This window comes from Pyrus communis, chromosome 10 (genome assembly GCF_963583255.1).
Source record: "Pyrus communis chromosome 10, drPyrComm1.1, whole genome shotgun sequence".
NCBI classification, from domain to species: domain Eukaryota; kingdom Viridiplantae; phylum Streptophyta; class Magnoliopsida; order Rosales; family Rosaceae; genus Pyrus; species Pyrus communis.
Window position 1 is genome coordinate 2,334,394 of NC_084812.1, and position 23,394 is coordinate 2,357,787.

Sequence of the window (23,394 nt, forward strand, 5' to 3'; positions counted from 1 at the left end):
TTTATTGGAATTTGATGGAATTGGAGTTTTGACCAAAAACATTAAGAACTGAGTGCACATAGAATCTGAATAAGCAAGAGAGTGGAGTATGGAATTAGAATCACTTTGATCGGTCTCTTATGAAAAGATATGAACTACTTAATTAATAATACTCATAAGAAGGCACAGTTAGAGTGTTTATGAAGAAACGAATTCGAACAAATATCTTAAATATATGTTATGTTGTTGACCTATTATTGTCTTAATCAACAACAGGCCCTTTAACAAGAGGGATCCTTGTTTAAAAAAAAAAAAAAATATGGGGTACCTTCTTGACCGTTGGATTGGCTTTAATGAAATTGTGTGGTTGAGATTAAATCACAGGTCACACAATTTCATTAAAATCAAATCCAACGGTTAAAAGGGTGTCCCCATTTTTTTAGAAAAATGGGGATCCCTCTTGTTAAAGGATTCCTAATCAACAAAAAGTATTCAATAGATTTTTTTTCAGTTGTCGGGAACACGGTCTGGTACACTTAGTGTTATAATACAAGTGGTTAGACATATCTTTTTCTAAGTACCCAACTACTTGTATTATAATACTTAGTATACTGGGTCATGTTTCCAAACACAACAAAAATATTCTCCAATCAAGTCTTCTTCTTAGAGAGAGAGAGAAAAAAAAACCAAAAGTCTTCATCATGTAGGTACATGCATCACGACAAGTCGTAAAATATCTAGTTTATGATAAACTTTATACATCTAACATGATCCACCACCAATATTATTGATATTGTCCCAACATCATCGATATAATCTCTTTCTCACTTTGGTCGGTTTCATTGTAAGTTGATTGATCGCTTTAGTCTTTCTTGATGTGCTATGTTGTATTTCGTTTCCAAGAAAATAACATTCTCTATATCACCTCTCTAATAGAGGTAAGGCTCATCAATACATGCGGGTCACATATCTGTTAGAGAGATGATATAAATATGGTACGAAAAAAAAATAATAATAAGAGTAGCATTTTTGAAGAAAATCATGTTTTTTTATTGTTTCTTTATTAAGTACTTTTAAACTTTAGTAGGGATTTTGGCATGGAAAAAAAAAATATGAAAGGGGCAAAAGGATAAAATGAATGTGCGGAAATTATTTTTTCTTGTCCTATATATACATAAACACATATACGTATTGTAACGTCTAGCCCAAGGCCCCAATACAACAAGAGTTAACCCTTAGTTCTATGGACCGATGGATCTTCGTGCTTGTAGCCCAGGTTTCAATCTAAGGTCCAAATTGCAACTTCTGACCCAAACAAAATTTATATTGACGACAATACCCTTCCTGCTTTCTGTGGCATTAACGGCCAACTATATCCTGCTCCCTTGCTTCCTCTGCTTCAAGCTTTGGCTATGGCTTCTCTCTTCCCAAACACCACAATTCCCAACCCAAGTATCTCTCTCCCCAAACACTCTCTTCCCACAGAACCCCACAAAATCTCACAAACCCAATTCACAAAAGCCCCAGAAAATGCGAAAAGCAATCAAATTCTGTACCAATCGTACTTTAGTCGCATGTCATCTCTCTGCAAGCAAGGCCAAATTCAACAGGCTGTGGACTTGGTCGCCGAAATGGAGCTCAAAAACCTCCGCATCGGGCCTGAAGTCTACGGCGAGCTCCTCCAGGGGTGCGTCTACGAGCGAGCTCTTCAAACGGGTAGGCAAATTCACGCTCAGATTGTCAAGAAAGGTGCCATCTTTGCGATGAATGAGTACATTGAAACCAAGTTAGTGATTTTCTACGCGAAATGCGATAATCCGGAGGCTTCAAATAGTTTGTTTAGGAGGGTGAGGTTGAAAAATGTGTTTTCTTGGGCTGCTGTTATTGGGTTGAATTGCAGGAAGGGTTTTCATCAAGAGGCTTTGCTAGGGTTTAGGGAAATGCAGGAAAATGGCTTGCTGCCGGACAATTTTGTGCTTCCGAATGTGTTGAAGGCTTGTGGTGGTTTGGAGTGGATTCGGATTGGGAAAGTGGTTCATGGGTTGGTGGTGAAGTTGGGTTGTGGTGGGTGTGTGTTTGTTGCTAGTAGTCTTGTGGATATGTATGGAAAATGTGGGGAGGTGGAGGATGCAAGAAAGGTGTTTGATGGTATGCTCGAAAGAAATGCAGTCGCTTGGAATTCGATGATTGTGGGTTATGTACAAAACGGTTTGAATGAGGAAGCTATTGAGGTGTTTTATGAGATGAGGGAGGAAGGAGTTGAGCCCACTCAAGTTACTATATCGAGCTTTCTTTCTGCTTCGGCTAATTTAGGCGCATTACAAGACGGTAAGCAAGGTCATGCAATTGCCGTGATATGTGGAATAGAAATGACGACCAATTTGGGGAGTTCTCTTATAAACTTTTATTCCAAGGTTGGTTTGATTGAGGATGCGGAATCGGTTTTTAGTAGGATGCTTGAGAAAGATGTGGTCACATGGAATTTGCTCATATCTGGATATGTGCAAATTGGGGAAGTTGACAAAGCACTGAATATGTGCCGTTTAATGAGACTCGAAAACTTGAGGTTTGACTCTGTGTGTCTTGCAACCTTAATGTCTGCTTTTGCAGATACGCGTAATTTGAAGTTGGGTAAGGAGGGACATTGCTATTGCGTAAGGAGCAACCTTGAATCCGACGTGGTTGTTGTGAGTAGCATTGTAGACATGTATGCCAAATGTGAGAAAATCGGTTGTGCAAGACGAGTTTTCAACTCTTCGATAACGAAAGATCTTATTCTGTGGAACACAATGCTGGCTGCTTTTGCAGAATTGGGTCACAGTGGTGAGGCCTTAAATTTGTTCTATCAGATGCAGCTAGAAAGCGTGCCGCCAAATGTGATATCCTGGAACTCTCTGATTTTAGGGTTTCTGAATAGTGGCCAGGTCAATGAGGCTAAAGATATGTTTTTGCAAATGCAGTCCCTTGGAGTCCAACCTAACCTAGTCACTTGGACTACCCTGATCTCGGGCCTGGCTAGGAGTGGTTTTGGCTACGAAGCGATTCTAACATTCCAGCGGATGCAAGAAGCTGGAGTTAAACCGAATGTTGTGAGCATTATTGGTGTACTCTTGGCTTGCATAAACTTGGCATCATTACAGATTGGAAGAGCCTTACATGGATATTTGATACGGCATTCACTCTACTTGTCAATTCCAATCGCGACCTCTTTGGTAAATATGTATGCTAAATGTGGCAATAGAGATCAAGCGAAGAGGGTGTTTGATATGATTCCTGACAAGGAGTTACCAATCTACAATGCGATGATTTCCGGTTTTGCATTACACGGTCAAGCTGTGGAAGCTCTTGCACTATATCGGTGCTTAAAAGAAGAAGGTTTGAAACCCGACAACATAACCTTTACCAATGCGTTATACGCATGTAGCCATGCCATGATGGTTAGTGAAGGGTTGGAGCTTTTTGTTGATATGGTGTCCAATCACAATATAAATCCGAGTATAGAGCATTATGGCTGTATGGTTAGTCTTCTTTCACGGTGTGGAGATCTGGATGAAGCTTTTAGGCTCATTAGCACGATGCCTTACGAGCCTGATGTGCAGATATTGGGATCATTACTTGCTGCTTGTAGGGAACACAATAAGATCGAACTCGAAGAATATCTATCCAATCAACTACTGAAATTACAGCCAGACAATTCCGGAAACTATGTAGCAATGTCAAATGCATATGCAGCTGCAGGAAGATGGGATGAGGTTAAAAAGGTGAGGCAGTTAATGAAAGAAAGGGGCTTGCGAAAAATTCCCGGATGCAGCTGGATTCAAGTCGGAGAAGAACTTAATGTGTTTGTTGCTGGTGACAAGTCACACCCTGAAACCGAAGAAATCTATACGACATTGGCATTGTTGCGAATGGAAATGTCTTTTCGCTGATGTCTTCCTTCAAACTATACTCGTCCTTTCGAATGCTGCTGCTTTCCCTGGGTGGGTGGGATCTGTAAATACAAAATACTGAATCTTATGTGTATTTCGTTTGAAAACAATACGGTTTCTGTGACTGATTGTATGCTGTATTTCTTCAACAAACGATAGGAAAACCAGAAAGATAATTTTACAACAGGTCATTATCTATCCACAACAAGCCCAATGTCTCCTAACTTAATATCAAACTGGAGACCACCTCTTATCAAGTAAAGACGGAGGGCCGCTAAACCATCTGATCATCGTCTGCTGTGTTGGCTATCGCTTTCACATGGGAATTTGAGTGTAGACCTCCAAGGAGTCCTTTTCTTTGGCACCGAGAAATAGAAAGAACTTTTGAAATGCTTGAACTGTTGCAGCAACGAGACCCACAATTCAATAAAAAGTGTGATGAGCTGGGTGTGATGCTTGCTTTTTACGTAACTATTCTTTAATTATTGGCCAGAAAAAGGCAGGAAACTAATACAACTGAAGAGCAAAGCAGAGAATTGAGCAGCTGATTAACTTTTTCTAGGGTTTCATTGTTTACTTCGTCAAGTACGTGAACATGAGCAAGAACGTGTAGCTCATGACTCAGCTGATTAAGTGTATTTGTCGATACATCCGAACTTGTGTACTTGAATTTCCGCTCCCCAAGTGTAATTTTTAGGGGAAAAACATTTGCTTTCTCAGTCACTAGTACGTACCTTGGTTCATGTGGGAACATGGGTAACATGTCATGCTATTTTTCCAAACAGATCAAAGTACTACGGACCTTGTTTCATGTGGGAACATGGGTAAGATGTCATGCTATTTTTACAAACAGATCAAAGTTGTTTCACTATTTGCTTCATCAAGTACATGAATAAGAGTTAGGGATGTACATCTAAAGTGATTAAGAGCATTTTTTATCGCATTTGAGCATATGTATTTAATTCCCCGCTCTCCGAAATATTAGCCACTATCTTAATTTGCTATTAAATTTGGTTGGTTGGGTTGGATATGACTTGAGAACAACTTCTAATAATTTGAAGATTCTTGTTTCTTGATAGATGACCTAAACATGCATATCATTCATAGTTCATCAATCTGATGCTGTAGGTGGACACAAAATAGGCACCGTACTCTTGATGTTAAATTCAACTGTTAAGATGATTATTTATTTGAATTCCCAAATTTAAACCCTACAAGTTACAACCATATATTTGTTTTTAGTAACTTCAAAGTATTACTTTGAAGGCAAGCAACTGTAAAGGGTGGTACTATCCATACACATATTTTTACTTTCCCCACATCTCTTGTTAATTTCTGTCATTAAATATTCTTCAATTCACTCGTTCCGACGGCCAAAAATTTAAATGAGTGTTTGAGAGGTAAAAAGAGATGTGTCGATAACACCACCAACTGTAAATATATATAATGTTGAACTTGTAGGTACGCAATGGTCAATCATACATTGTCATCCACTTCTCATTTGTATTTAATTGCTACATTTCCTTTCCTGAAGGAGCAAAAATATGTCAACAATTGTTTTTTTGTATCCTCTTCTCTCTCTATGTATTGCAGATGCAAGTTAGGTCATTTGATAAACGTGTGTGCTGGCCCTTGGCATCAAAGTTCGAGATTCTCTTCCTATAATTCAGAATATCACATGTGATCAAAGAATGGTAAATGAAATTTATAGTCCTTTGCATCCGAATTCGAATTCCGTCACCATTTCAAATAAAAAAGTTCCCAACACATGCATACTCTCTAGAACCTAACTTTCTGAACCCACCAAAACCTTAATATGGAAATAAATTACTGAATTAAAATACCAAATGCTGAAGTTTTAGGTAAACTGTGTTCCAACAGAATTTAGTATTCTTCAAACATGAACTTTCTGTAATTAGGTTAACCATGCATTCCTTGCACTATTGAGCATTATCCAATATCTTGTAACTCCGACTAGGTCCTCCTTCATCTGTGTCTAGGGCTAAGGTGTTTGGTGAACTGCACACACTTTTTTTGTATTTTTTGTCAAACGATAAATTTGTTAGATTAGATGTTAGATTAGAGAGCTGACGGAATTTGAACCCACACCATGGTTAAGGACAACACTCTTTTTCATCACTATTATAGAGGGCTACCTGTGTGAACTGCACACACACACACCCCTTTCTATCTTGCATGGACCACACAAGACCAAGCTTTTTCCAGTCACTAATAATTTTCAAGCTTCATTAAACTGGTGTCACACTTCCCTTTCTCACATCGTAAGTATCGCTTCGGCTTTCAGATTAGACCGACATTCAAGGTCTGTCAAATAGAAAAACAAAAAATTTGTAACCAACTTGAAAGTAGATGTATTAGTCATTCATAAACTTATTTATTCTTCTAATCTCCCAAATTATCCATCCTAATATAATTCTAAAGACCAAACGAGGATTAAGTAAAGAAAAAAACTTGTCATAAAACAAGTGTGTCATGTATAACTCACGTTTGAATATAGAAAATGCGAGATATCCCTTTTATTTTCGAAGTTTTGACATGAATGAAAATCCAAGGAAAATGAAACAAAAATTGGGTCATATCATGCTACCCAATTGGCACACTCCCTCACTGCAACCTTCACAATCAGTTGGAATTAAGCAAAGAGTCATGTCTTAAACCGTCTTGTTTAACTTTATCCACAATAACACAAGCATATAATCTTTGAAGAATCTCAGTCAATAGTTTTTCCCCTAAAAAAACCAATTTCTAATTAAAGGTGGCTAGTCACTGTCATGTCCCATACGGAACTCCAAGAACTTAAGCATGGATGTTCACATTTGGGTTTATTTGAAACTGCTTTAAAATAATTAAATTTTAAGATGATTGAAAGTGTCTTTTTAGAAAAGAAATAATTTGAGTTTTAAAAACACTTAACATAAATTTTGCAAGAACCACCAGTTATATGTTTCTTACATGAAGTATTAAAGTGTTTTTTCAGGATTTACTTGCATTTTTACTAAGAATTGGTTCTAAAAATATTTTCATCAAAAATGCGTTCAGCTACTTTATACTTCTAAAAGAGCTGTATATTATGCATGTTATTATCAAGTTAATTATCACTTAGATAACTTAATCTTCTGATTGATTCGTTACATTAACACCAGACAAAATTAGAAGGAAAATGTCAATTTTTTTTTTTTGCGACCACAAGCTGCTGGCGTCCAACTTTCGGTGCATCAAAACCATGAAAATTGAGGCTTTCCGAAGGAGGCACGTGCATGCTTTGACCTACACATATTTGGACGGTAATTTTGTTCTCACGGTTGAGTTAAGAGTAATCATATTTAGTTCTCAATAGTCGACCAATTAGCAATTTACAAAGAAGATTAGGAGTTAAGGATTCTTTAGAATATCAATGGATTATGGATAAGTTGAGTAGCATGTAGTGTTTGAGAAATTCTAAGGACACTCTGTCAAAAGTGAGACTTTTTATGAACTCTTCATCATTCATCATCTTTTTTAACACAAAGAATTATAAGGTTGGCACTAGAATTGACGTAAAAATTTAAAACAATGAGTGACAGATGGTCCAACTTTAAAAGAGTTTTCTTAGCAGTTCCCTTGTATTTTTTAGAAAGTTATGCAAACATTTCTCTTAAACCAAACAGGTGCAGAATTTTAATTTTCAAAAATTAAGCGATAAAGGATATGACCGAAGTAAATCTTTTTTATTTGTTTTAAGTCAACGGCCGATGTAAAATTGGTATAAGCATATATATATGAAACGAATTGGTACGAAAACTATAGGATTTTGGTTGAGCCTTTTCAATTTAAGTGATAGTGAGTGCACATGATCAGACACGTCTCTTAACGTATAAATTAGAGTTTATTTGTCAAAGATATTTAAAATTGGAGAATTTTTGTTCAAGATTCACGTCATTGAGTACGAACATGTTGTCATTTTTTTTTTCTTAAAAAAAAAAATGAACAATTAGTGACAAGTTACAGTTATCTATTATTTTCTGGCTCGAAAAGATTATAGAAAATTTCATCCTGCCCGTGACCACATTTAAGTGGACTCACCAATTCAGAATATCAAACCTGAAACCTTTCACATTTTGTACAAACATGATGTCACGCTGTGGTAAGTTGCATATGTACTATCATTATTTTTTATTTTGTATGATCAATAAAACATGTTGACGAAAGATAGAAGTTAGAAATTTCATTGATTTGAAAATAATTTTTCCATGAAAGCAATTGTCTAACATTTTTAAATACACCCGTTTTATACAGAGATATTTCATTAGCGAGTAGACGAGTGACGAAACACAAGGGCCCGTGAAGGGGAAGGCTTGGGGCTTCTGGAGGAAGATATAAAAAGACGAAAGGAGGATTAATGAATAAAGTTGGGTCCCAAGGACCCTGGACCCTGATGGACGGATGGAGATTGACGCATGGGAGAGGTGGGGCCTCTGTTTATCATGCGAATCAACGGCTGAGATTTTTCCTAGAGGTCAAAACTCGCTCTTTTCTTCTACTCAGTCGGTCCGGCAATAAAAAGAAGTAAAAAGAGAAAGCTGGCCAGGCTGTCACTATTCCTTCACAGGACCCACAGATAAAGGGACAAATGCTGAGCCACGTGGCAAACTATCCCCCCACATACCATCACAGCGACCTCCTACGCCGCCGATTCCGGACTCGACGGTACTGATTTTCAATCATTGAGCTGCTTCATTAATAACTACTTGGCACACCGTAAGTGGTGTGGCATACAATTATGAAGAGAATGCGATGCCGCTGTGAGAGTATTCATAGAGCTACGGCATTCCATTATAACAACATTTTCAAGGTTTTTTTTAGTTCAAATGGTATCTGAGATTGATATAATTTTTCATTTTGGCATCTCTGATTTGAAATCGATAGAAGTGATTTCTAAGATTGTTCACTGTCGATCCTTTTGGTCATTATGTGAAAATCTCCGTTAAGTTGAAGAAACTACTAGTTCAAGAGGTGGGGTTGATTTGATACAAATATCCTTAATTTAACTGAGATTTCTCACATAATAGCCAAAAGGATTGACAGTGACTAATTTCAAGACGACTTCTATCGATTTTATATCTCAGAGACTAAAGTAAAGAGTTAAACCAATTTTAATGATTATTTTGAATAAAAAGCCAATTTGCAATTAGTCATACAATCATGGAGCCTCTTCCTTAATCAGCACTTTTGTAAGATGGATGCGCTGTTGTTATATTATTGAATTGAAATAAGTCATCATGGCCTATAAGGTTTTTTTTGTAGTGCTATCTACACATCTATTTTCACTTTTTACACATCACTTTTAATTTATGACCGTCAGATAGAATAAATTGAAGAAGATGAATAACAAAAAATTAACAAAGGATATGAGGAGTAAAAAAAAAGTGTGTAAATAGCACTATCCTGTTTTTTTTGCACACTACTTGACTCTTTACATATAAAAAGTTAATCTTTCTACAAGGACACATTATTACTGTACAAATGTCATATCTAAAAAATTTATTCAATTTAATGATCAATTGTGAAGATATTATTTGTTACCAACGATTTAATTTACACACGGATAACAAAACAAATTTGAAAATGAATAAGAATTGATTGTGGCTCACTACAAAGATGATTAACAATTCCAATTATGACATAAGCGTCTTACGTCACCAAGACAAGAAGAATAGCTTCATAATTTGTAACCAAATATTGTCCTTTTATTTTCTTTCCAATGCAAACGTTGACACAACAGAAAAATTACTTCTTTGTGACTTAATGATTACAAATTTGAATTGTGAAAATATCTTAAACCAAGTGTTTAAGACTATTTAAGATAGATATTTATCTCTCACCTCTCTTAAAATGGAGAACCTTGTTACCCAGATAAGGGCGTTTTTGTTTTGAGTAATGGGCCACAATTTAATAAGAATTTTTTAGGGGAATTTTTCAAAAAAGTTGGCTGCAGGAGCTGGATTCCAATAAAACCAAAAAGGACCAATAAAAAAGTACACGTAAAAACAACAAAGAGCCATGTGTAACGAGACAGAAATTCTGAATCATAAAATTAAAAATAATAAAAATAAAAACCAAAAGTCCATCAAATGGTCAATTCCAATCAGCTCATGGAACTCCCCCACGGGCCCCACCCCCGAAAACTTCATAAACAATTTAAACCCTCCCTCCCACGTCGCACCTGTAAAAATAATTGCCACAATTAAACAAATAAAAATTCCAAAAAAAAAAAACAAATAAAAAAACAGATATTGGGCCCACCACAAATACACAACATTGCCTTATGTCCTTCCGTTTCCGATCCTTTACAATTTTTTCTTCCTTTTTTTCTCTTTTTTTAAATCGAGATTATTCCCTAAGGCGTGGGTGTGACGCTGGGTGGGGTCCTCGACCCAGCGGGAGGAGTATGACCGTCCGATCCTTTCGAAGGATCATCGGACGACTGTCGTAACCCGTCATCGGTCTCGGCCCGGTTCATATCTTCGATCATCCGGACCACCTCCTGCATTGCGGGTCTTTGATCGGGTACCGTGGACACGCACGCCATGGCGATCTGTAAAAGCTGCACCATCTCCTCCTCAATGTTATGGTACCTCATCAGCTCCACGTCGAACACCTCCGCCGTCCACTCCTCCCGGACCACCGACTGCACCCACCGTGGCAAATCGATCCCCTCCTCCCCCAGCGACGCCTGATTGGGCGCTTTCCCTGTTAACAGCTCCAGCAGCAACACGCCAAAACTGTACACGTCGGATTTGAACGTGACCTTTCGGGTCTCCACCACCTCCGGCGCGCGGTATCCCGCCACCCGGTTCGGCGGCGTGGAAGTCCCAAAGAGCGGGTTGAGGCCGAAGTCGGAAACGGAAGCGTCGTTGTCGGGTCGGAGGAGGATGTTGGAGGATTTAATGTTGCCGTGGACCACCTTGCCTGACACGTGGAGGTGCGCTATTCCTCTTGCCGCGCTCAGCGCTATTTTCATGCGGTTGTCCCAGTCTAGTGGCGTCCGGCCTGAGCCTCTACTCCCTGCAACCAAATCAAAATCTTTTTGTTTAGGCCTCCGAATTATTATCTGTTTTCTTTTTAGAGAAACCTACATTCTAAAATTATTTAACGCTAGAGTAACGGTATTTTAACTCAATCAACCACAAAAATATTAGAAAATTATTATTAGCATTCTAGAAATTTAATTTGACACTCCAAATTTTGTATAATTAGGAAAAAAAATACATTTAAAAAAAACGTAGAATGAGATTTTTGAAATGCTAACAATCTCTAAATATTATCATATGCACGAAAGATTGTTTTAGGCCACTACATTGACGTGCCAAGCGTAGGTAATTTTTTCTCTTAATTTAAGAGAGACGAATCATATGTAGCGAGCAAAAGCGCAAACTCGCATGACTAACTGATCTAATGCATATTTGCATCGAATTGTCGGTAACTTTAATGAACTGCTTGTTTATTTTTAATTTTATTTTTTAATTTTGTTAGGTATCTTTTACCTTTTCCTAAAAAGAAGTAAAAAGCCTTTGTACAGAAAATAAAAGAGAAAGGTGAAATAATGTCGGTGACCAGACCACCATGGTCCATGGTGAATCATGACGACAACTTCATGTTTCTCTTTTTATATCCAAATTTTTATTTATTTTGCTCTAAAAACGAAAAATAAAAACATTTATGCGTATAGCTTTAGATTGCTGGGGTTTCTTCGAAAACTTATTTCTGCCGTGCATTAAGTAATGATTTTTTAAAACGTATTATAGAAATTAAAATTATTGTTAAAATTTAACTCCATTTTCCATCCGGTTATTATTAAAATAATTTTTAAAGGTAAACTACTGCTAAATCTGAAAGTTAATGTCTGGAGATTATAATTTTTATAATAAGCAGATATTTAATTTTTGCAAAACCTTTTTAATTGCAAACTTAGAAAGCCGATTTTGGTGAAATAAAAAACCAATACCAAACCGGCCTAAGAATGTTTGCACAGAAACATCAATATCCCAGTGATTTCAGCGCACCCACCGCCGATCAGAAAATCCAGAAACTGAAGAATTATAAAATATAAAATATAAAAAAAAAAAACCACGAAGCTAATTTTCTATGGAATTATACGTACGAGAACTACATTTATTCCCTCGGATTAAAACGATTAAGTTTTAATTATATAAAAAATAATCAGCATTAAATTGAATAATTAAAAAATGGAAAAATTAAGAGGAAATTAGGAATCGAAATCGTACCGTGGAGAAGGGCAGACAAGCTGCCGGCGGACATGTAATCGGAGACGAGCAATTTCTCGTCCTTGGAAAAGTAAAACGCTCGCAGCGGCACCACATTGTCGTGCTTCATCTTCCCAAGAAGCTCCATTGTCATCTCGAACTCTCTCTTCGTAACCACCACGTCCTTAAGCCGCTTCACCACCACCGTCGTCCCTTCCTCCAGTACCGCCTTGTACGACGTCCCCACGCTTCCCTTACCCAAAACCTCAGCCGACGCTCTCAACAAGTCCTCCAAATCGAAGCTGTAAACTCCGCCGTTGAAGAACACAAGTTTGTTTCTCTCCGCCTCGGTGGACCCGCCCGTGATGTCGTCTTTCGAGGATGATGTTCCAGCCTCCGTCTCTACCGACCGTGCGGCCACAGGTGGCTTTGGGGCCTTCGTCGGCTGCTGACGGCGCCGTTTCCGGAGGCAGAGGAAGAGTATGAGGAGAAGTAGGAACAGGGCTAGAGCGGACCCCACGGCGATGGCGACAATGGCGGCGGTAGAGAGCTTCTTGGACTTTTTGTGGACTGGGATTATGGGCGGGGACTCGGGCGACGGAGCGGGAGCAGGGAAAAACGGGTTGCACGGCTTAAGCGGGCCACCGCAAAGATCTAAGTTTCCAGAGAATGCAGAGGCGGGAAAGTGTGATAGGGATTCCGGGATTGAGCCGTTGAGTTTGTTGTTTGAAACGTTAAAGTTGGTCAGATTGGGAGCTGGGATGCTGGGCAGCTTGCCTGAGAAACCGTTGTTTTGAAGAAAGAGTCCGGTCAGGTGGTTCAGGTTGCTGACGGCAAATGGAATCGGACCGGTGAACTTGTTGGAGCTGAGATCGAGCCTGTTCAACCGCTCCAACTGGGTCAGCCCGGTCGGAAACTCACCCGATAATTGATTCCCCTGGAGGTAGAGGCTGCGGAGCAGAGTCAGGTTGGAGAAATCGGCGGGGATGGGGCCGAATAGTCGGTTAGAACGGAGACTGAGAACCCGGAGCTGAGTCAGCTGGCCGAGCGTGTTGGGCGGGACCGACCCGACGAGACCGACACCCGGGAGGCGGAGGGAGTAGACGTAGGACTGGTTGTCGTCGCATTTAATTCCGACCCAGGTGCAGGCCGAAACCGACGCGTTCCATTGGACCCGGTTCGCATGTGGAGTCCGGGACAGAAACGCAAGGAGGGCTTGCTTGTCCTGAATCGGCTCCGAGTTGACTCGCTCGCCACTCAGTGACAGAAGCGTAATCAGAAGAAAACCCACCACAGTAGCAGCACTAAAACTCACTGCCATTATATTTCTAAAAATAAAATACACATAAAAGGAAGAAGAAAAGTGGGCGTTGTCTCAACAGTGGTTTGGACCGAAGCAATAGGTGGTTTGCCGGCGGTTCTGTAGACGGCGGTGAATGGGTTTCCGGTGAATACCCATGAGAGAGAGAGAGCAGCGAGTGGTGTGAGGGAGGAGAGAGAGGGGGGATTTGAGGTATCACGAGGAAGAAAAGTGAAAGTAAAGCTGGAAGAAAACAGATGCTCATATGGTGTGGTGTGGAGTGGTGCGCTGTCAGGGACTGGAAAACGTTTTTATTAGTAATTTATGGGGCTGAATTTATTGGATTATTTATTAATAAAAACGTTTCGTTAAGGGTTTTGGAGTTTTTTGCTACGGTTTGCTGTAGGCGCGTGGTTTTGGCGGCACTCACGAGTGGCAACTTTGGCGACAGTATTCAGCTTGGCCTGCCCGAAGAACAAAATACGATGGAAGACAGCTAAAAATTCGTATTTATTAAAAAAATTAAAAGTAATCGCACTTCTAAATTAACCAAAACTATTATAATTTTGTTAAAAACTCGTTTCTTCGACTCATTTGATATGATTCAAATTCTGTTCAATAAGATCCCAAAAGGGATGAACATCGACCTATTAGTAGTGAAACTCTTCTAAAATTTTGAAGTTTCACGCATCAAATTGCAAGAGAATGAGAGTTTTTAAAATAGTCGGACAAAACCATTGCTAGTTTAGAATTGTTACCTATTTTTGTCATCTCTGGAAGGGTAATAATTAAATATCAAGTAACTTAACTCCTCAAGTTCTTAGTATGATAGGCGTATTTGTACATTACTCATAGAAATAAGAAAGAGAAGAACATTGAATTAAGTATGCGAGCTTAACAAACTAACTCTAATCCATAACGAATCATGATTACTCACGAAAGAAACAATTTAGAACACCGTATCATCTCGTACGTATATATATTTTTTTCAAATATGTATATATCTCGTTTGATATTATATTTTGATCTGAGTATATAGTTTTTTTAAAATAAATTTTCATTTCACGAAACTTTTTGTTTTTTTTTTGTTTTTTTTTTTTGGTAAAAATTTTTTGTTTATTATATTTTGACTGTTTAAATGCAATTTAAAATAGATTTAAGTTATGAGGTTGCATTTTTTTGGAAGACGAGTTATGAAACTTTGAATAATTTGAATTTTCTTCACCAGCATGTACTTTTCCTGAATTTTAAATGAAATTTAAAACATGAAGGTGTTGAAAGTCGTAGGTGTCTGTCTTATGCAGTCAGGCCTACGACAATTTTTGCTTGACCGTATGATGAGGAAGGAGCGGCTGCCACGCGCCGTTTAGGGGTTGTATTCGACGATCAAGGAGCAAATTCGTGGAGGTAAAACGACGGGTCGTAGGTTACTGACTCTGCAAACAGGCTAAAATTAATTTAGATCCTTCCCAAATATCGCGGTATGTAGCTGGTAGATTGCATAATTCGAGCTGTTCAAAAGAATGAGAAATAGATTAGGATTCTTAATATTTGTGATATGAGTCAATGAAATAGATTAACGGAGACCATAAAATTTAAAATGAGTTACCTGAATTACTTTGTTTGTCGATTCTAAATTTCGATTCCTAAAATTGCATGTGAGGAAAGGCTAGGAGAGTGGCAGTGTTATCAAGCGGTAATATTTTCTTCATTTCCGTTAAGTGTAACATCTTCTAATAATTTTGTAATCAAATATCATTGCTTTCCTTTTCTTTTTCTTGGACTGAAAATATCATAAATTGTCACGATGGGTTTAGCATTTGGTAAGAAAATAAATTAGTGAATAATTGTAGATTATTTGTTGATGAGAGGAAGCAAAAGGTGAGTTGTGGAGAAGATACAAATCATTAATCATGTAAGCTAAGTATTAAGATGCTTAAGTTTTGATTAACTTAAGGCTTTTGAATTCGAGTTTTCAAGCAAACTTGATAGGTTCATAATCGCAAGACAACCTTAAATACACTTTACGTATAAAAGTAAAACACCATTAACCAATCGAAATACAAATTCAATGCACTTCACTATTTTGTTCTAATGACCTAAAAACATTCACGATATAATTGAACCAACTCAATTTGCAACTTTGTGTTAATTTATAAACTTGGTGGTTTCCTATGTATATCTTTAGTCACTAAATTAATTAAAATTACAAAGAGCTAAACTCTTTTAACCAACTTAACTAAATTCAGATATGTGTATTATACCGCTTTTTATAAATTATTGGTTGAGGAGGAACTAGGATTTTTACATGATTTTATCCATCCTTTGTTTTTCACCTTTAAGAGTATATGCCATTTCACGTATGTTTGGTATGGCAATCGATTGTATTCTTAAATTTAACATTTCTTTTTCTCTTTCATGTGGTTTGATTCAAAAGATTTTTTAGTGTATTCGGAACATTAAGCAGTATGTCACATTTGATTATACAATTGAAGGGATATCTAGAGAGAGAAAAAAAAAAAAAAAAAACTTTCCTCCAATTATACAATGACGTGCGGTGTAACAACCCATATTCCAAATACATTGCAAAATTTCTCGTTTTGATTGATGGTGATGCTAAAGAAACTAAATTTTTAGATTTTTTTTTTATATAATAAGATATGGCAGTTGATGGTTGGACTCCTTTGTTAGATCATTAAAAATGAGTCCAACCATCAAATGTTGCATCATATAATGTACAAAAAATGATATAAATATTTGGTCTTTCTAACGTTTTTATTTGATAATAATGCTTCCAAGTCTGGAGTAAATAATTCATCTATCTCAATTGCCAATGCTGCTCACCAACTCAAAGCAGGCACTTTAAGCCTTTTGTACCATAATAAGCTCCTGTTTTTTAACTAATTTCCAAGCAAAATATTAGCAAATGTTAAACTCTTAACTTATATTAAGGGCAACAAAACTTTTATTATGTACCTAATAATAAGTAGTTATGTGTCTTAAAAACAGATGAAATGGGTAAGTAATATAATAATATTCATACCATTTGGCTGTATGAAATGCTGGATAAATGAATACGGTATAAACTAATATTGATCAATCCTATTCCCATTGGAGTTTTTAAAAGAAGAGCGACTTACTTGTAATACGTTTATCACTATCGTGACATTTTCATTTAGGGTATATTAGGGAAATTAAAATTTTAAATTTAAGTTTGTAAACTAAATGATGTAGTTATTGATGATCGGATTATTACTCAGGGCTCATTTGAAAGTATTTTTAAAATGACTAAAAGTGCAAAGTAGAATATCCCCTTTGTAGTTGGAGATGGCGAACACTAAAGTCCGTCCCATTACATCGAGTGCGTGTCATACTTTTTGGGTATAAGCTCTTAGCGCAAGCACTAAGCAAGTAAACTGCCATTTTCGCTAAACCAACAAAGCATTACGTTGAATGAAGCCCACTTTCCTCCTAGAATAGAAAGCCGCTTTCTAGGCCCTTTCCTCTGTCAGGGGCTTCCACGATATGGTAATGGGGGACATTGTTGTTTTTAGTAAAAATGCAAATAAATATTAGAAAAACACTTAAATGCTTCCATGATATGATAATGGGGGATATAACTAGTGTTTTTTGCAAAAACTCAAAAACATGTTCTTTAATAGCATTTTAAGTCATTTAAAAGTACTTCTAAACGAGCCTATTAGTAAAATACTTATTTTTTATTTGTGAAACATTATTTAGCTAGTTTACAAATTTAATTTAAAATTAACATTATCTTTCGATTTATGCAAGCTGCTCTTCTGTGGAAGAAAAACAAACATGAGAAGGAATTCTAGGGAAAAGGACATTGGAAAGTTAGAAGCAGGAAAAAGAAGTTGTTTCGCTTTGTGTAAAGTGAAGTATTAACTAATCACTTCTTGCCAAAACAGAACTGGAGATTTTTCCAGTACAGTGTAAATCAAACAAATCATGACAAATAAAGCTTCCACGTAAACCCTAATTTGGCCAGAGTAAGCAGTGATAAAACAAAACATTTGCTGAAGCTGCTTTTTCAACAAGTGCTTGTGCATAAGGCACATTTTGCAATGTCCAATCAAATACAATTTCTATTAAGAGATTTTTACCTGCAATGAAGGTATGTTCTCACGAGTTTACATGTCCTCGCATAGTGAGTGTTGTAGCCTTATGAAGCTATATTTCAAATGACAAAGGAAAATCTATCGTCACACAAGCAGGGGCGGATGTACATTGGAATTAAGGTGGTTCTAGGATCACCTTGAGTAAAAAAAAATATACATGTGAAGATCTTCCGAGAACCTTTGAACGCTTGATACGAGTTCTTTTTGTGTCTATCAAGTGTCTTGATATAATGTCTGTTACACATATCTTGACAAATTGCATCGACAATACTTGATAAATTCTCTTAATATCACTTATCAAATTGCTTTGGTATACGTCGATATATGTTGACATGTATGCAACATAATTTGACTAACGACAACAAGTCTAATAAGTGCTCGACCAAATGCACTCTGTTTAAATCCAAAAAACTTTGACATTTAACACTAAAATCCAAGGGTTCATAATCTGGATCCACCTTACGAGTATAGAATCGGCCTTGTGATAGGCTCACTTTGCGAAACAATAGTTTATATCACTGATTGTGGTGTTATTAGGCCAGAAATCTGATTAAAATAAGTTTATATTTAATTATTTTACAAAATTAAGAGAATGTCAGCATTTATACAGTGTGAAAAAAAAAAAAAAAAAAGACTTTTCTCTGTTTTCTTTTCTTCCCAGGAAGTATAATTTCAATATTTCATAGACTCAGAAATGGTTGAGAATAATTTTTTTTTTCCAAGATCATTAAAATATGTTAATATTTTATTAATCTGAAAGAAGAATAAACCAGCTAAGCGCATGCATAAGAAAATAAGGCCAGCAGAGACCAAGTCCAGCAAAATCATAATGTTTGGCAGCCACTGAAGCCATATGGCATAAATCATACTGCTCCCCTCGGCAGCCCCAGCTTACATATTTTCTCCTTTAATTTTTTTAATTTATTTTGTATTGTTTCATACGTGAAAAGTTCAAAATAAAATACAAATCCTCATGATTTGAGAGCTAATACGGCCTCTCACAGTAGGCTAAAAAAATGAGTGAGATATCAATATATCGAAAAAAGCGTTGTTCGTTTTGCTCTGGATTTAATCGGTCCCCACCAAGCCATCAAGCATCACAAAACAAAAATTGATAAAATCAAGTGGTTAATATGATCACAGACTGGTTCGATGACGATTGTCTATGGCCAACCAAATGGGGAAGGCAGCATGTGGCCAGATGTGTCAACCATTGTATAGTAGAATCTTGAAAGCCATCCTCTCTTTTTATCTCTTTATTATGTCCCAGTTGTTTTAGGATTTAGACCCCTTTTGTTTTGTGCTCTCAATTATTATCGAAGTGTATTTAGCAATATATTAAACTGACGGGTTCGCCGAGTTAGTTTAAATAGTGAAATAGATTTTCAAGAGCTTGCGGAATCTCTCCTTATTTATTTTAAACTTTTTTTTATGACTGCTATGCCGTCGTTAGAGTTAGAATAATTTTCCCTTCGTGTTTCTTTTTTGTTTTTCTTCCATGTTACCAAAAAAAGACATCCGCTGAGCAATATATTAAACTAAGTTTATGATATGATAGATTGTAAAATAATGCATGTACCCTTGTGTAAATTTTTTGTTTTATTGGGGTGGTATTTTTATAGTGGAAAATTTGAACTCAGATGTATATAGATTATTTTCCATTGTTTATATTCATTTTGGTTGCGTTCGGATTTTTTTCTAGACCAGTACTAATTATAGTTATGGAAATATATTACATATAGTCCCTAACTAGAACAACGCACACGATCAAGACTTTTTACCTTATGACTAAGGATATATCTAATTGTGTCTATAGTATTCATCACCCAACAATTTGCATACCCCACTTGTTTCTCGAGAAGATCAAAGCTTTTTTTCGTTGAAGAAACCTTCCGCTTCAATTTGTACTTTTTTCAACAAAAACAAACATGAAAAACAAATGTACTATTTTCGCTAACATTTCAAGTAGGGGCCCCAAATTCAAATTAGTTATGTCTTGCTTTTACTTGAAGGTGTGGACACAGGGCATTGTATTCAGATGACCAAGGGCGGATCCACAAGGGGTTAATGCGAGTCAGTTGACCTCATAGACGCCGAAAAGAAGGTTAGGGAGAATCTCAAATGACCTTGTGATCGTCTCGGATGGCCATCCATGAGAAGCGGACTTTAATGTATCAATAATTTAAAAAAAAAAAACAAACTAATGAAAAGAGCTTGAAAACTTTGAGTTTTAACGATAAAGACAAAATAAAGGGTAAAATGAATAGTATTAAAATTGACTTTTTAATGTAAAAATGTGATTTTTCGCTAAACTGAATAGTACCAAAAGTTTTTCGTTAAAGTTTCCTTAAAAAAAAAAATAGTCACGTCTTAACCCTATAAAGTAAAAATATTGGATCTTCCACTGCCGAGGACACAACGAATTTTATATATACACTAGAGGTCTATGTTAACGAACGTTCCAACATATCTCACCAAACTTCGATTTTCTGTCGAAACAAAACCTAAGTACTTGATATTTGGTAAGAGCGTATTTGAAAAGACCAGTGCTTATTTTTCTTACAGAAACAAACCAATTATGCAGGAAAATAGATACAACATGCTTGCTCTGTAGTTGGTATTGGTGCAGAATTTATTTGTACTCTGTTACACCTATTTATAGGCATGAAACTAAAACCCAAGATACAGAGTCAAGAGAATAAGTGAAGAAAAGTGTCAACTCTACTTACCACAGGTGCTATCATGGCTTCATACAATCCATCTCAATATTCTTACACTTTATAATGTCTATACACACACACACTGACACACATATTTATATTTATGAATCTGCAATCAAAGAAATTGACGAACATAGTGTTACTAAAAACACTGAAATTTAATAATGCATAAACAACAACAACAACAACAACAACAAAGTCTTACCCTATTAAGTAAGGTAATCCGTTAGTGTCAAATACTCCATGTCTTTTCTTAAAGTCTCATTCCAAGTCTTCCTCTACCCCTTGAACCTCAAGCCTCTGTCTCCTAATCGCATTTTCTAACTGAAGCATTCGTAAATTTTCGGTTCACATGTTCAAACCACTTTAACCAATTTAAACTGAATGATGCATGAGAAAAGAATATATCAAATAGATGATATCATTAAAGAGAGAGAGAGAGAGAGGGAGTAAAGATGAGATGGAGAGTTTAGGTGGGGTGTGTTGTCATTGAGTTGGAACAAATACATGGATTGCATGGGGGAGAATATATGTTTAACTTGGAAAACATATTAATGATGACATAATTAGTATATAATATAGGTAGAGAGTGATTAGGTTGTTGGGGCGTCTTGGCTGTTGAAAAGTGTAATCCATCTCATGTGTGGTTCACCACTCACCACTCTTAGTTGTTTATAGAAGATGAACCACCTATAGAAGTTGAACCAATTTAGTTGGTAGAACTTCTTGCCTAGGATAATTTTCTTACACCCTGTGGAACTAGCGACGTCAGATTGTATTTTTGTGAGAGCTGTCGAATATATATTACATGCGGCCACCTTTTTTTTAACAGCACTGTAAATTTTACTATGTTCTCATATATTGTATACAATAAGATTATTTAATCGTTAAATTTTGATCATTGTTGATCATGTATGCATGTTTAGCATACTAGACAAATCTCAATGAAAATGGTGGCTGATGTGGAAGAATAAGGTAGGAGCAGTAACCAATCACATAGAAACAGCCAACACAAGACTACAGCATAGAAAGAGCCAACGCAGCACTACAGCTGCTCTCAACGGTGGATTGAGATCTTCTCCGGATCTAAAACACTTCTAAGTCTGTGAACCAAGCAATTCAGAGTGTTCAAGAGAAAAATATATAAGGAGAAAGTGTGTGTAAAATGAGCCAGTGGTATAGGCTAATAAAAATCACATGATTTAAATTGAACGGTCAGTATTACTTAATCAACGAGTTCTAGAGTGAGATTCGGATGGAATCTCAATTCTTCATTTGCTTCAAAAATCTTGGCCCGGCGGTCTATCTCACTCTTACATGTCTAGTCTCTACCACGTGCGCTATCACTGTTTTTCTGATTAGTGACAGCAAATGGGGGAAGAAGAAAAAAACAGGGCAATCCGGACATCCTCCTGGTGTAAACTTGAGAAGCCACTGAGCACCAGTTTCGGCTCCTTCTATGGACCACAATTTTAGGCCTAAGTTTCGTTCTACACCACCATTCAAGTCTTAGTTAGTATCAAAATGAGCCACGAGCTTCGCATTTTTACGTCTCTAACATTTTGACATTCAACTAATTTACACTTTTTGACAAGTTACTTAGTGTTAACTAATGTCGTGTAAGTGATGGACCCACTTGCAAAACACCCTTCGTGTGATTCTTGTGGCACTGCTGGTGGGTCTTGCTCTACAATGCGTCGTTAATGGTTGACTAGATTATCAACCTACAAGGTTGTAAATTGGACAAATGTCGCAAAAGTTGAGGTGCAGTGTGAAAAATTATTACCTCATGATTCATTTAGAAATCCATCTCTAACCTCAATGGTGGGAAGAGTCCTTGGTCTAAAATTCTACTATTTAATTTTTAACCGTTAAATCCGTAGTCAAGAATTCAATACCAAAGATTTAACGGTATAAAATCATCGTGTATAAAATACACTGAAATATACTAGAAACTCTCCAAAAAATAGTTCTATAGGATAAAACATTCGAAGAGTAGGGTGAACCGCCCTTGTCAGTGCCAATATGGGTCACTTATAAATGTCAGAGGCCCATTGATTACAATCGCCAGGGGAAAACAAAGGCCCAAAGGCCCACTTAAACTTCATGGATATTTATGGATTCCTTCAGTCCCAACTCCCAATGATAGAGGAGTGCTCCTTCACTAGGCCCACAGTTTAATAGTTTATTTTTCTCTTTTCGGAAAATTGCATAATTTTATATTACATCACCACAAGTATTTGCTAACAAATATATTAAACACACATCTTTTTTTATTTTCTTATCTGTGTTTTTATCTATTGTTTTCGTATGATTCACTCCTTCTATCAAAAAAATTTAAAAAAATGTTTGAAAAATTATCTTTTTGGAAATAGTAGAGAAATTATCTTTTTAAATCATATTTTGTAAACTAAAAGATGTGATAGTTGATGATTGAATTTCATTTTAGTGGTTTAAAGAAAAAATTCAACTATTAAACGTCACATCACGTGGTTGAGAATATGATCTCTAAACATCATTCGGAATGAGACCCACTCCGAATCTATGTCTGGAGTCCGCAAATCAAGAGATTTGGACCATTCAAGAGAGAGAAAGAGATCCATGTAGTTTTAATTTTTTGAATTTTTGAGATGGATAAGTGAGATGAGCTAATGAGAGCGTTTGGATTTCTCTGTCTACGAGCTCTAAACAAAAATCTAGAATAGATCTCAATTTAATGAGAACTGTCAAATTAAAATTGGATGATCTAAATCTCTCATTCTGGGAGGCGGGACACAGAATTCAGAAGTAGATCTCAATCCAACACCACCCCAGCTCTTTTATCACTATAATGCGTATTTTTGATTAAAAATTCAGGTCAAATAAGTGAAAGTCAATTGTAATTAGATTTCCCAAATCAAAACGAAATTATGTGGGAGCTATCAGCTCAAGGCTCAAGCTATCGACTGTTCAACTGTACTTACAATGCCGACTAGACTGTAATTTTCAAAAGTCAGCATCAAAAAACCAATCAACGTTTTTCGTTCTTTTGCGAAAAGAATTTGGATGAGGCAAGCAACGGAT

At 36.7% G+C, this 23,394-nt stretch overlaps 2 protein-coding genes across 2 annotated transcripts; one reads left to right on the forward strand and one right to left on the reverse strand.

The window, feature by feature from the left end:
* Positions 1-1,365: 1,365 nt before the first annotated feature.
* Positions 1,366-4,244, forward strand: LOC137748720 (pentatricopeptide repeat-containing protein At5g55740, chloroplastic). The gene has a single exon (XM_068488898.1). It carries the CDS (start codon positions 1,392-1,394, stop codon positions 3,906-3,908), a length of 2,517 nt encoding a protein of 838 aa, XP_068344999.1. The 5' UTR covers positions 1,366-1,391; the 3' UTR covers positions 3,909-4,244.
* Positions 4,245-9,876: 5,632 nt separating this feature from the next.
* Positions 9,877-13,768, reverse strand: LOC137747372 (probable inactive receptor kinase At2g26730). Its single transcript, XM_068487471.1, has 2 exons — positions 12,194-13,768; positions 9,877-10,973 (listed from the first exon to the last, which is right to left on the reverse strand). Exons 1-2 carry the CDS (start codon positions 13,491-13,493, stop codon positions 10,306-10,308), a joined length of 1,968 nt encoding a protein of 655 aa, XP_068343572.1. The 5' UTR covers positions 13,494-13,768; the 3' UTR covers positions 9,877-10,305.
* Positions 13,769-23,394: the final 9,626 nt, after the last annotated feature.

Coding starts and splice junctions, on each gene's coding strand:
- LOC137748720 (XM_068488898.1), top strand. CDS start 1,392: ATGGCTTCTCTCTTCCCAAACACCACAATTCCCAACCCAAGTATCTCT.
- LOC137747372 (XM_068487471.1), bottom strand. CDS start 13,493: ATGGCAGTGAGTTTTAGTGCTGCTACTGTGGTGGGTTTTCTTCTGATT. Junction 10,974..12,193: donor CTTGTCTGCCCTTCTCCACG/GTACGATTTCGA, acceptor ATTTGGTTGCAG/GGAGTAGAGGCTCAGGCCGG.